Source organism: Sinocyclocheilus grahami, unplaced genomic scaffold, assembly GCF_001515645.1.
Source record: "Sinocyclocheilus grahami isolate Dianchi unplaced genomic scaffold, SAMN03320097.WGS_v1.1 scaffold15.1, whole genome shotgun sequence".
NCBI classification, from domain to species: Eukaryota; Metazoa; Chordata; class Actinopteri; order Cypriniformes; family Cyprinidae; genus Sinocyclocheilus; species Sinocyclocheilus grahami.
In genome coordinates this window covers 2,568,530-2,582,016 of record NW_015505194.1, presented here as the reverse complement: position 1 = coordinate 2,582,016, position 13,487 = coordinate 2,568,530, and the positions used below count along the sequence as shown (strand labels likewise).

General features: G+C 37.8%; 4 protein-coding genes across 4 annotated transcripts in view; 1 reads left to right on the top strand and 3 right to left on the bottom strand.

Moving 5' to 3' along the window:
• LOC107601882 (formin-like) overlaps positions 1-3,030 on the top strand; it is a 15,608-nt gene extending 12,578 nt beyond the window's left edge. The window contains exons 14-18 of the mRNA XM_016294231.1: positions 532-624; positions 1,427-1,478; positions 1,578-1,727; positions 1,936-2,017; positions 2,810-3,030. Of these exons, the coding sequence (XP_016149717.1) occupies positions 532-624; positions 1,427-1,478; positions 1,578-1,727; positions 1,936-2,017; positions 2,810-2,854 (422 nt within the window). The 3' untranslated portion in view covers positions 2,855-3,030. The remainder of the gene's footprint in view (positions 1-531; positions 625-1,426; positions 1,479-1,577; positions 1,728-1,935; positions 2,018-2,809) is intronic.
• Positions 3,031-3,361: 331 nt separating this feature from the next.
• Positions 3,362-5,163, bottom strand: LOC107601908 (gremlin-1-like). The gene is made up of 2 exons (XM_016294267.1): positions 5,001-5,163; positions 3,362-4,687 (listed from the first exon to the last, which is right to left on the bottom strand). The coding sequence occupies exon 2, from the start codon at positions 4,684-4,686 to the stop codon at positions 4,162-4,164; it is 525 nt and encodes a 174-aa protein (XP_016149753.1). The 5' UTR covers position 4,687; positions 5,001-5,163; the 3' UTR covers positions 3,362-4,161.
• A 232-nt stretch (positions 5,164-5,395) lies between these two features.
• LOC107601900 (neuroendocrine protein 7B2-like) lies at positions 5,396-7,732 on the bottom strand. Its single transcript, XM_016294255.1, has 6 exons — positions 7,635-7,732; positions 7,049-7,283; positions 6,765-6,914; positions 6,383-6,495; positions 5,795-5,848; positions 5,396-5,645 (listed from the first exon to the last, which is right to left on the bottom strand). The coding sequence occupies exons 2-6, from the start codon at positions 7,269-7,271 to the stop codon at positions 5,529-5,531; spliced, it is 657 nt and encodes a 218-aa protein (XP_016149741.1). The 5' UTR covers positions 7,272-7,283; positions 7,635-7,732; the 3' UTR covers positions 5,396-5,528.
• A 1,514-nt stretch (positions 7,733-9,246) lies between these two features.
• On the bottom strand, positions 9,247-12,627 carry LOC107601891 (actin, alpha cardiac). The gene is made up of 9 exons (XM_016294243.1): positions 12,588-12,627; positions 11,592-11,743; positions 11,325-11,453; positions 11,034-11,144; positions 10,566-10,650; positions 10,304-10,465; positions 9,951-10,142; positions 9,679-9,860; positions 9,247-9,589 (listed from the first exon to the last, which is right to left on the bottom strand). The coding sequence occupies exons 2-9, from the start codon at positions 11,718-11,720 to the stop codon at positions 9,446-9,448; spliced, it is 1,134 nt and encodes a 377-aa protein (XP_016149729.1). The 5' UTR covers positions 11,721-11,743; positions 12,588-12,627; the 3' UTR covers positions 9,247-9,445.
• Positions 12,628-13,487: the final 860 nt, after the last annotated feature.

The following is a 13,487-nucleotide window of genomic DNA, read 5'->3' as shown; positions in this document are numbered from 1 at the left end:
AGCAAAGGGTCTGAATATTTAGGACCATGTGATATTTCAGTTTTTCTTTTTTAATAAATCTGCAAAAATGTCAACAATTCTGTGTTTTTCTGTCAATATGGGGTGCTGTGTGTACATTAATGAGGAAAAAAAATGAACTTAAATGATTTTAGCAAATGGCTGCAATATAACAAAGAGTGAAAAATTTAAGGGGGTCTGAATAATTTCCGTACCCACTGTATATTACATTTAATGTAACGTAAATGTACACTTTATTTTAAATCACCTTGTGAGAAGGCATCTGCAAATAACATAATATTTTAGAAATTCTACTTGCTCCATAATGGCATTTATTCTTCAAGATCTGGGTTATTGGGAAAAAAAGTAAGCGCTCATGGTGGTCTAACAGAAAAAAAATCGAACTGTTTATTTTGGGTTAAAATATTGCGTTAAAGTTAGTGTAAGCTTTGTTTTACAATGAATGACTTTTTCAAATTGGACCTGGTTGGGGACTTTACTCTAACCCAATGTTATTGTTTTTGTCTCGTACAGTTTGTGAAAAGGATGTCCTAACTGTGTGTACCAACTCATCTCATGAGCACATACATCCCTTCAAGGAGAAAATGGAATCTTTCAATGCCAACGGTGAGCTATGCTAAGATGCGTGAGATTAGCCCCCATTACCTTTTACAAGAGGATCTGTAGTTTTTAAGTCTTCTATTCTTCAATCCCTCTCATCTACCTTGTTCAGATATGAAGTCTAGTTGGTCTCTGAGGCGACCTGCCTCTCTAGATGATTGATGGAAAGAGTACAAAAGTTTGCTGAGATTGTATACAGGATTGTTTTGTTTTGCAGGTCATAGAGGCAGATATTATGGAGATATAAACTTGCTGTCATTTACTGCAGTACAGCTGGACAAGACAACACTAGCTGTAGTGAACTAGACAAATAATATTTATTCTGTTTGTAGTTTATGTATATATTTATATACATGTTTATGTTAAGTACATAGCACCAAAGCGTTTCCTTTCCTCACTACAATCTCTGCTACACAGATAAGACGGCACACATCCTGCAGTCATGAAGAATATCTGCCATGTGCCCTTTTGGGGACCTGATAAGTGTCTGCGACTCCGTACCTGTACGAGATAGCTGGTCAGGTTCAGAAGACAGACGCAGAGATAGGAATCAGTGAGACTTTGGCAATGGAGGAGACTTCTTAGTAAAGGAGTTTCAACATTGTCTTTGAGGCCCTTGTAGAAAGGCTATGAATAATATGACAATAATGCTGTTTGTAGTATGACTGACAGAGCAGTGCATTATCGCTGTTAAAGAGGTAATAGAAGAGATATTGGCTCTTGATATTGACTGTGGTACTGATTATGATATAATCTAAACGCAAATGTCCTAATTGGCTAATTGTTGATATACATTTTCATTTTACAGCACAAACAGAGCTAATTACTGTGGAACATCAAGTGATATCGGCACGTAAAAGGTAGCACGTCACTCTTGGTCCAAATATTACAAAAAATGCAAACTTCATAAACATTTTTGACATTATCTCCAGCTTTGCCCCATGTCTTTCCTTCCTCAGCTTCTCTGACCTAGTGGAGTACTTTGGACTGAAGCCACGTTCCGGAGAGCAAGAGATTGTGCCTGGCCATGTTTTCACACTTTGGTTTGAATTCTGCAATGATTTCAAGATCAGATGGAAGAGAGAGAACAAGGTCATATCCAAACAGAGGTGAGACGTTAATAGCATCGTAAATGAGAATCTATAGCATCATAATTTGTGCTTTACTACTGCTCTGACCAACCGCACAGTGTGATAACCTAGTTAATGGTAACTTATTCACTGGCAGTTGTTGTTTTTAGTGAATTTCAGCATTAAAACATTTGAAACATTATATTACGGTTATGTAAAATACAATCTGTGCTCTTTTTGTCTTCAGAATCAAAGAGGCCCAACATTCAGTGCGCAACATGACAGCAGAGAAGAAGATTGAGACCAGACAGGCACATGTGAAAGGACTGGTAAGAGTTTGCCTTCATCCTTGCTTGCTGAGGTGTGGGTGGCAGATAGATAAGTGGTTCAAAGACTAGTGACTATTGTACTTTAATGAATCAGGTTTTTAAAACCTTTCTGACTCTTATTAAAGGAATAGTTCACCCACAAAATGAAATATTGCTGAAAATTTACCCTCAGGCCATCCAAGAAGTAAATGAGTTTCTTCATCAGAACAGATTTGGAGAGCTTTATCATTACATCACTTGCTCACCAGTGGATCCTCTGCAGTGAATGGGTGCCGTCAGAATGAGAGTTTAGGCAGCTGATAAAAACATCACAATAATCCACACGACTCCAGTCCATCAATTAATGTCCTGTGAAGTGAAATGCAGCGTGTTTGTGAGAAACAAATCCATCATTAAGACTGTCGCTTCCGACCATAATCCATAAAGTTAAAAGTTTAAAGTTAAAACGCCTTAATATTTAATTTGTTTATTACGGACAGCTTTTCACTTCACAAGACTTTAATTGAAGGACTGGAGTCATGTTGATTACTTGTGGATTATTGGGAAGTTTTTATCAGCTGTTTAGACTCTCATTCCGCTGGCACCCATTCACTGCAGAGGATCCATCGGTGAGCAAGATGCAATGATAAACTTCTTCAAATCTGTAGAAACACGGTCAAGTACAACTTGGATGGCCTGGTTCAGTAAATTTTCAGAAAATTTTCATTTTGGGGTGAACTAGTCCCTTATACTACGAAATGCATGCACAGCTAAATGGGACTTCATAATGATGCATGTTTCTGCATATTTCAGAAAGAGAGATTGCGTCTTAAAGAAGCAAGTCTGACCACCAGCTAACCCCCTCTGCCATTTCCAAAGAGGACCAGATACATTTATATTTAAGACCCAGGCACTTGCATTTTTGGCAGGGTCAGAATGAAGTGCACCTGCTTGTGTGACACTTTTCCACCAGAATGCAAGTTAGAGGATGATAGTCTTTCAGTGTAGTGGATCCTGTGTATAACCCAACAACAAATCACTCACCAAAAATACCTTTGACCATGTTTCAGATATGAATGTTCAAAATGAGAAACATTTAAGAAATGTTTATATTGCAAGTTAGCTCGATCTGTTCTGGGATTTTCACCAGTCTAAACAATTAAGGGTTGAAAAAAGCATTCCCGATATTTGACTTGGAAAAGGCAGTAACTTTATTTTGTATATTGAGTAACAAAGTTGAGTAACTTTTTATGATCATTAAATCAATACAGAATATTACAAAACAAAGATAATGTACATGTGAAAAAATATAATATTAAACTAACCTATCAGTTTTATTTTGATAAACATCATGTTTTTATTGATGACAGTTATGTTGCTTCACATCTTATTGCCATTTAATCACAGTAATATTGTTCCTTTTACACTAAATGCAACACTGTAAAAAGTTTTCATTAATACAAAAACTATTTTCCATGCATCTAACTTATTTTCTGTAATGTTTGTTCACCAAGATTTTCAAACGTCACAATAATCCACACGACTCCAGTCTATCCATTAATGTCCTGTGAAGTGAAATGCAGCATGTTTGTAAGAAACAAATCCATCATTAAGACCGTCGCTTCCGACCATAATCCATAAAGTTAAAAGTTAAAACTTTTAAGATTTTATTGTAATGTTTGTTTGTTCACCTAGATTGTCTTCATCAATTGATTAAAAAGGCTGTAACTTGACACCACCTTCTTTTTACATTGCAGTATTGTATAAAAAACCAGGAATAAATATGATGGAATGGATTTGGGGGGGAAACTTGCTTATTTACACCCATAGCCTAATATGTAGGCTATGTAATGTATCCTATATTACAAATCAAGCCACAAAACAAGCTATTTGCATCAATGCGCAAATTTTGCTCCACACAGTGGAGAATAATATAAGCATATTTTTAATGTCACTATTTTATAGTATTATAACTTATCCAACTTGTTGTAGCCTACATTTAATTGCATCAGTTGTATTTCTTCACAATATAAAGGACACATTTTGATGACTGGAGAACTAATGGAGGAAACAAATCGGTCATGCTCCTACATTATTCAGCTATAGGAATGTGTGACTTTCAGACAAACATACAGAAGTAGCCTACAACAATGACGTCAGCAAGTTTAATCCAAGTCGACAGAAGTACAGCGGCACTGTTTCACGCGGCGCACGCGCTTCTTCTTGGTGCTGGGAGTTTGCCCGGGACAGATGAGCGTGTAAGTCACGGTAGTGAAACTCTTTGGCTTACACACGGAGCACGACTGAAACGCACTGTCCTCTTGATAAACGTGCCGAGGGATGTAGAAAGAGTTGCACTGTCCGTAACAAAAGCGGTTGATGATGGCGCGCGGCTGGCACCCGTCCTCGTAGATCATCAGTTTCAGCGGCTGCGTTTTACACCAGTCAAGTTTGAGGTAACGGCGCTCCGTTATGTGTAAAGCCTCCTGACTGGAGTCCAATACCTCGTCCCCGACTGAAGGTGGTCCCGTTCCCCTGGAACTGGCCTGCGGTGTCTGTTCCGACTGGTTTGGGCTGTATTTATTTGGGTGAGGAATGGCGCCTTGAAACCCCCCGGTTCCCCTGATCCTCGCCGGATTGCAGAGCAGCCACAAGACCACGATAGTGACAGCTAGTGCGTCTTTAGTCATCCTTTCACATGAAGAAAGAAACCTAACATTAAAGGTAATCAAATATACAGTAATATAGGCTATATATGTTTAAATAAAAAAATAGAAATGTAAGGGTTTTTTATACAAATATGCCATATTATTTTATCAAAACATTTCATTTATAAAATGAACAACTTCCAAACTTAAAATATTTCAAAGCATATAAGGTTCATTTAAACATTTCCTACTAATTCATTTTCGGTAATTTGGTTTAAAAAAAAAAAAAAATTCACAAAAATCACACAGATGTGATTTGAAAATATATATACAGTATATTCCATATGCAGACTTACCTCAGATTAATAATGGTTCAAACTTCTTCACATGGACTGGAGCTATGTTCACAAAGGTCTTTGTATACCATAACAAACTATGGTTAAAAATAGGTTAAACCAAATGATCCAGAACTCTGAGTCCGAGTCAAAATAAGGTCTGGAGCTCTGTTCTGAGTGCTGACATTTAAAGAGAATGGGGCAGTCCACGCCTCCTCTATCATTCACAGCATTTTAGGGATGGTCCAGTGCTTTAAGAGAGTAAGGAACTTCATGATGAATGCATATTGTGAAGTTTGTAATTTAGAAGAATCATGAAGTTAAAAACACATGTCTCGAAGTTTCTGCACATGAACATATACAACATTTTTATTTGATTAAATGTTATTACAACAAAAGTTGTGCCAAGAGAATAATCATTCATTTTACCGTCATCCTTTGCTGCTATTAATAATATGATTAATTTGAATATCACACATAATTTAATGCTGACTTTACTGTGAAACTGTTAAGATTTTCATTGTACAGATTTGATAAATAACACGATGTTTAGGTCTTGATATTGCTTGTAGCAGTTTCAACCTCATCTTCCTCTGAGAAATGTGGCACTGATTTCTTGGCCACCACGTTATCCAGCCTCTGTCCCATCAGATATGGATTTGTACTCTGAAACACATTCAGTGACACATCCTGTGACATTTTTTCTGAAAATGCAACATGTATATGCAACAGTGCTCCATCTAATAGTTCATGTGTTGGGCGTCTGCTGACAAAGAATCAACCAAAAGGCATAGAAAATTATATTCATTGCTTACCCTTTTTCTTCGTTTTGGTCCACCCTTCAGTTTTTCATACAACAGTCCTTTATTCTGAAAGAATGAAAATAGATATTTAGTGCAGTCTGCTACAGACCAGAATCTTGGGCTATTTTGCTTCATGTTTCACACTGCTCATAATTTTTCCGGGTTAACAATTAATCCTGTATATTCAAAAGATGAAATTTCACACTGAACATTACTAAACCTCACGTTAACGTTCTTAGCTGCATATTGGCAGTGTCGATGTCACTGTTTGGACAAACGCAGCATGCTACCTGTTTACATAATAGCGCTAGCATTGCGCATCCTCATACTATATATTGCTGACAGTACTATAAAGTTTTAATGAATGGACTTTTCGGATTATAAAGGTAACTATGAAATGGTCTCTTCTTTACTCCAGTTTACATGTTTTCCGTCATCATTTGAACTTTGACATTTCCTTTACACGGGGTTAAAAGCGTGGGTTTACAACAACGATAATCAGGGGTTAAGTGCGGTGTGAAAAGCCCTTAAATGATTCAGTCATTTTATTTAAATGAAAAATCAGAAGTCTCCTCCAACCTGTGTCAAGTGTGAACTCACCCACTTCGCCAGTGCAGGGTAGTCATGCTCGGGGTCAAAGAGGTGCTGATGTTTCTGGAATTCTCGACTGAACTCTGCAGTGTCTGGAGAGTTCTCTAAACATCCATCAGCAGCTATAAAAACATCACATTTTTTAAACAAAGAGAGGGATGTACCCCATTCTCTGTGAATGTTTAGAGCAGGGTTGGGCACCCCTGGTTTAGACCATTCAAAAAGTTTAGAGTTGTCATTCCTTTGGGAGAATATGGTAAACACCTACAATCTAATCAAATATTGTACACATTTTCTTTGCCTCAAAAAAATGATTCCTCTTTCGATTAATCAAAGTGAATGGTGGCACCACTATATATTTGAGCATTCAATTGCACTTGGATCAGCATACCAGTCTTTCCAAGGGGGCAAGGATTGGGAGGGTCAGGGTAGCCATGGTCCTCGCTGAAGTCTTTGGGAACACTGTCTCCAGTTAACTCTGCGACAATGTTAGGGATGTTCCCATATGGCCCGAGATGTTGGAGTCCCTCATGGGCACCACCTATTGGACAAAGTCTAAAATTACACCTGAAGGCAACCACACAATGAGGAATATTATAAGGACAACCTATTAATCTCAGTGATCATTTACATTTTTTTAAAAACGTGCAATTGCCAACAATGAGAAACTCTTACCTTGGATGCTGAGTGGACCGACTATGTTGGTGGCCTGATGCGCGGGATACTCGACCCTGGGCCGCGCGATTCCCAGCTGCTCCATCACACCGTGAAGCAGGCGCTGGATATCCGCCTCCGACACCGGATCCACCGTGCGTGGACTGCGGCCAGAAACGACGGCCATCGAGCTTATGATGACACTCAGAAGAACCGTGTGTGTCATTTTCGGAACCGAACCCATCGTTGACGGTCACTAAACACCGACAATTAACACAACATAGTGGAAAATTACTGCTGCGCCTTATATGTATGCTAAAACGGCAGCTTTGAATAAAAATATTCATTGTTTTTAATATTTTATTTATTTAAAAGTTAATGTAGAAATTGGGTTATAAAGCTAAAGCTTATTTTCTATAGATATTATTGAGCTCGCGCATTCCTGATTGTAACTACGTCACAAGTGCACAGACTTCATAAAAACATATGCCGTTATTTTACAAGCGCAAGTTAAGAAGCACATTCTTCGTATTTCAGCTAAACTGAAATCCAGCGTGTTGTAACCATATAAAATAAACAGCTAACCAAATTTAAAGCGATAACCTACCATGTAATCCTGTCTGATAAAGAGGTTGTCGGGTTCAACACAGATGCCTTCCTCCTCCTCTTCCTCCTCTTCCTCTTCCTCGCTTCATTTGCTCTGTTGCCAAGCAGCCGAATCATCTCACCTCCACAAATGATCACTGGTTTACGCAATAACCAGCACATAGCCGTTAAAACGTGCTGCTGTAATTTATTGGGAACGGTAGAAGGACAAAGTATAAGGAATATATAAGGAAGGTGTTAAAAATGATATAATAAATGTACATTCTAAGTGAGGTGTGTCGTGTCCATAGTCCGGGAATGTTATGGACCTGTCAGATTAATCGAATTATAATAGTTTAACGTCTATGCAAATATAGACGTGTTTTTTTTGACGTGCATGCAATTCACTCCTCATTACTAATAATATAACCAACAGCAATGCTTGAAAGTAATTCTAATAATTTCCCTGGTAGTCTCTTCTCTGGAACAGGCCTGAATGGACTATGTTATGTACGGAGCGTTCTTTAGAATTTGCAGCTGGTAAACTAACCTCTCCTGCCTCGTTCTTTTCAGAAATTGAGAAACAAATTGTACATAGACACGTAATTGTACATTTAAATGCTTACAACAACTTAACACTATCCTTACTATTTAAGCTAGCTAGCGATGCTACCTTGTAAACGACATCATAATGGTGTTCTTGATCATCAATAACTTACTTCATAGTCATGAATATAACTGAATATGTACACAGGGTTGCCAACTTTGGTTGTCTGGCTGGCTGGCTGTAATGAGTTACAGTTGTGCAGTAAAATTCACATTAAAGATTCACTTCACTCATTCATGCTGATGACATTAAATAAATGCGCCAAAAATGTATCTCCTGGCAGGAAACAAAGAAAATGAAGAATTAAGCCCAGACACCAACAGTCTCGAAGGGTTAATTAGTTAAATACTTAACTAATTAACTACAAATTAAATAAGTTAATTATTAATGTTATAACAATTAAATAATAATGCATTCAATATTTTTTAATATATTTAGATTTCATTTAAAAACACATTTTTTTTAAGTTTTATCTTTAACTGTAGAAAGCTGCTAAAGTTTTCTTACCCTGAATTTAGTCTGAATCACTTAATGCACAGGTTTATTTTTTACATCGGCTTGTCAGATAGTTCATTCCATCCATTGCCATCACTTATTCCACATAACCTACCTACATGTACAATTTTGAGAAGGTTTTTTTTTTTTTTTTTGTCTAATGCTTTTTTAAAAATCTACTAATAGCTAATATCATTTGGGATCAAACTGACAATAAATAGCTTTTGATGAGGAAACATGGAAAAGTCTGTATCTGTCAGCTGCAACTTCTTCACCAAATACTCAAAGACAAAACACAATGCGAGCCAAAAATACTGTTACACATCACAACTTTTATTACAACATTCATTACATGTATATACAGCATGGCTTGTCAGATAGTTCATTCCATCCATTGCCATCACTTATTCCACATAACCTACCTTCATGTACAATTTTGAGAAGGTTTTTTTTTTTTTTGTCTAATGCTTTTTAAAAAATCTACTAATAGCTAATTTCATTTGGGATCAAACTGACAATAAATAGCTTTTGATGAGGAAACATGGAAAAGTCTGTATTTGTCAGCTGCAACTTCTTCACCAAATACTCAAAGACAAAACACAATGCGAGCCAAAAATACTGTTACACATCACAACTTTTATTACAACATTCATTACATGTATATACAGCATAAAGCACAGTACAAATGCATACGGAGGGTTAGTTGGATTAAACTGAGGAGGATTTGAGGTTTAGAAGCACTTCCTGTGGACGATGGAGGGACCTGCCTCATCATACTCTTGCTTGCTGATCCACATCTGCTGGAAGGTAGACAAGGAAGCCAGGATGGAACCGCCAATCCAGACCGAGTACTTACGTTCAGGGGGAGCAATGATCTAGAGGACAAACACAAGAACATGAATGTAGTTAGACTACAATTACAGCTATAAAAGAAACAAGCTCATTTAGTTGGAAGGACGTTTACCTTGATCTTCATTGTGCTGGGGGCCAGGGCTGTGATCTCCTTCTGCATACGGTCAGCAATACCAGGGTACATGGTGGTACCACCAGACAGGACGTTGTTGGCATACAGATCCTTGCGGATATCAATGTCGCATTTCATAATGCTGTTGTAGGCCGTCTCATGGATGCCAGCAGACTCCATACCTGTGAGGAGCAACATTGCAAGCTATGTCAGCAAGGTAATAATTGTGATGTAAAGACAGCAACATGGGTTAATGCAATAAGGTGAAATACCAATGAAAGAGGGCTGGAAGAGGGTCTCAGGACAGCGGAAACGCTCGTTTCCAATGGTAATGACCTGGCCGTCGGGCAACTCATAGGACTTCTCCAGAGAGGAGGAAGACGCAGCAGTAGCCATTTCATTCTCAAAGTCCAGAGCGACATAGCACAGCTTCTCCTTAATGTCACGCACAATCTCACGCTCAGCTATGGACGAAAAGAGAGAGTACTGTAAGTATATTTTATATTGGGAAAAGACAACGAAAACATTTATTTTGCAAAAAAATGTCCAAAAGTGCCCCCTCTTAACAAAATTTCTCAACAAAATTCATCAGGATAGACTGAAGTAAAATTCTTCTAGCACCCACCGGTAGTCACAAAAGAGTAACCACGCTCGGTCAGAATCTTCATCAGGTAGTCAGTCAGATCGCGCCCGGCCAGATCTAGACGCATGATGGCGTGAGGAAGAGCATAACCCTCATAGATGGGGACGTTGTGGGTCACACCATCACCAGAGTCCAGTACAATACCTATAACGTGATGGATTGGCATGTTAAGTATTGCAGATTTATATAGGAATTAAAGTCTATAATGTTACTTATTGCTTCTAGTGACTTGATAGACACTTACCAGTGGTACGGCCTGAGGCATACAGAGAGAGCACAGCCTGAATGGCAACATACATGGCAGGGACATTGAAGGTCTCAAACATGATCTGAAAGGGGAGGGGGAAAATTTTAATAAAATCTAATTCAAAATATTAACAAAAACTATAATAGTATAGGTCTATAAATAATACAAAAATAGCCCTGGTTTCAGCACTAGTAATGGTAAACACACTCAAATGGTTTATGAAAACTCAAGGCTAAGGGGCCACAAGGGGGTGCTAGAGCGTCCATGAAAAAAACTCATGAGAATAATACATAAAAAAGTTTTAAAAGTTAAGATATGCATGATTTTACATTAATAAAGTTATAATATTAAAATTTTTACAGTACTGAAATTACATGGCTGCCATTATATGCTGCCTCTTGGTCTTCTTATTTGAGGTCCGTGGCAAAAAAAAAAAAAGGTTTGTAAACCCCTGCATTAGCTTACTTGTGTCATCTTCTCCCTGTTGGCTTTAGGGTTGAGGGGGGCCTCAGTGAGCAGAGTGGGGTGCTCTTCAGGGGCCACACGCAGCTCGTTGTAGAAGGTGTGATGCCAGATCTAAAGATATTTAAATATATTAAATCATTGGATGAATGCATGGAGTGAATAACTAGGTGACTGAACACAATATGTAGCTCGCTAATAGGAATAAATTACCTTTTATTTTTGCTTTTACTGAATAATAAAACAGTGTCAAATGAACAATTCAGCATTCTGTATTCATTCTTTGATTGCTACCTTTTCCATGTCATCCCAGTTGGTGATGATGCCATGCTCGATGGGGTATTTCAGAGTAAGGATACCCCTCTTACTCTGAGCCTCATCTCCCACGTAGCTGTCTTTCTGACCCATACCGACCATCACACCCTAAAGGAAAAGAGTCATGGGTTATCATCACCAAGCATAGTTCAGTTAGTTTGTATAATATGTTGCAATGATTTTCCACGGCCAATATGCAATATGTTGGCTGGAACCAGGAATTTACTACATGCTTTGGAGGCCCACCTGGTGACGGGGTCTGCCAACAATAGAGGGAAAGACAGCACGGGGAGCATCATCACCGGCGAATCCAGCCTTGACCAAACCAGAACCGTTGTCGCACACGAGTGCGGTAGTCTCATCGTCGTCACACATGACTGGTCTGTTTTAGGATGGTCCTAGGAGAAAGAAAGCATGTGTTAGGAAGTTAAAACAAGTTAAAATCTGAATAATAAAATGAATATTAAATAACCTTATTAGAACATTTATTTTTAATAGTATTCAATCATTTTAATAAATATATACTATATATCTATATATCCTCTAAAAGCAAAAATATTGAAATCCATAAATCCTCTACAATTTTTCTTTTAGAAAACATTTCTAAAACGCGGCATCAGGTCAACAAAAGGCCAAAAGCAGCACGGCAGATCCCTTTTAAATTATTTTAGGCATCAGCTCTTGTCATTCTGAACGGAAGCCTCTGACCCAGAGTCCTATCTGCAGCTATTTCACAGTTGTCTGATGACAAATGACAGCAGGACCTTAGGACCGCCTCCTCAGCTGTCTAGAACCTCTTAGAGATCCACTGGCAGCATGCGTCAATTCATCTGTTGATGACTCCCTTTATTAGTGCATCTTCAATCACCCTTATGAGATGTGGATTCTACCCAAAGAATCCTTTAGTCAATCAAATACAACTAGTTACAACTGCTCACTTCTGCTCTCCTTCATCACTAACAGCATTAGCAGCTTTGAGTTAGAAATGGTCAACCAATATTTTTCATACATTTCTCTAACTACAGCTACAGATGCAATCTTATCACAGAGAATGAGCAATTATGTTGTCAGTAGTTTCAATGTAAAAGCAGCCAGCTTTCCACCATCTTCATCAACAGTTCCAGAGATCAATGTTCCTTCTCATGTAGGAGATGAAGTGTTGGGTTATTCCATTTCAAATCTCTCTCTATCTTCCCTGAAGTAGTCCATAGAGATATACAGTAGGTAGTAGCAAACACTCACCAAGTTGTAGCACAAGACTGGGGTTTCCGCTGGGATGAAGGGCATGGTAGAAGGATGCCTCTTAAATATGCTAGTGGTGGGGGGGGGGCTGGGGTTCAGGGGCGGGCTCAGGAGTTCACACAAGACCAAATAAGAGATGCTAGAAAATGACCCATAGCCAGTATATCCTGTCCTCCATGGTCTCTGACTTGATTACCAAAATGGACAGATGTTTCTTAAGAGGTGACAGATCCTCTTTGGTAGCAAAATAAGCAGTGGGAAATGGTTTGTTATGATTTCAGAGCCAAATGGAAGGCCAAAAGAAGCCAAGTACTATTCTTTGATTGTTCTCCATATCTTTTAACATATGATATAATGTTTTATGTCATGTTCTGTTATTTGTGTGGCAAAAAAACACACAAAATAGTGCTTTAGGATGATTATTTGTTGTTTAATGTGATTTAATCATAAAGAACAGCACTGTTTTCTATGGATGTGGCTAAAGAAAAAAATATTAATGTATATCGCATGATGCTATTTTTGTAAGGATAACAGTTATTAGACAATAGAGGGGTTTTTTTAATCGTTGGCAGATGTTGAAAATTTTGTTGTACATTTTTACATTTAAGATGACCTTTGTCATCATCTAACACACACTTAAAATTAATCTTTTAAAACATGAATAATTTGATAACACTGTTTAAATTTAGCAAATCTCAAAATTAATATAATTTTTCATGCTGTACTTTATATTGTGAAGCCGAAAGACCAATACCGAAGGTTTTGCTGTTGTTAACTGAAACTAAAAAAATGAAAAATAATTTCTGTTAAGCTGAAATAAAATTTAAATATTAGTTGAAATCATAAACTTAAAGAATTAAAAATGATGCCTTGGCAAACAACAAAAAATAAATAAAGAAG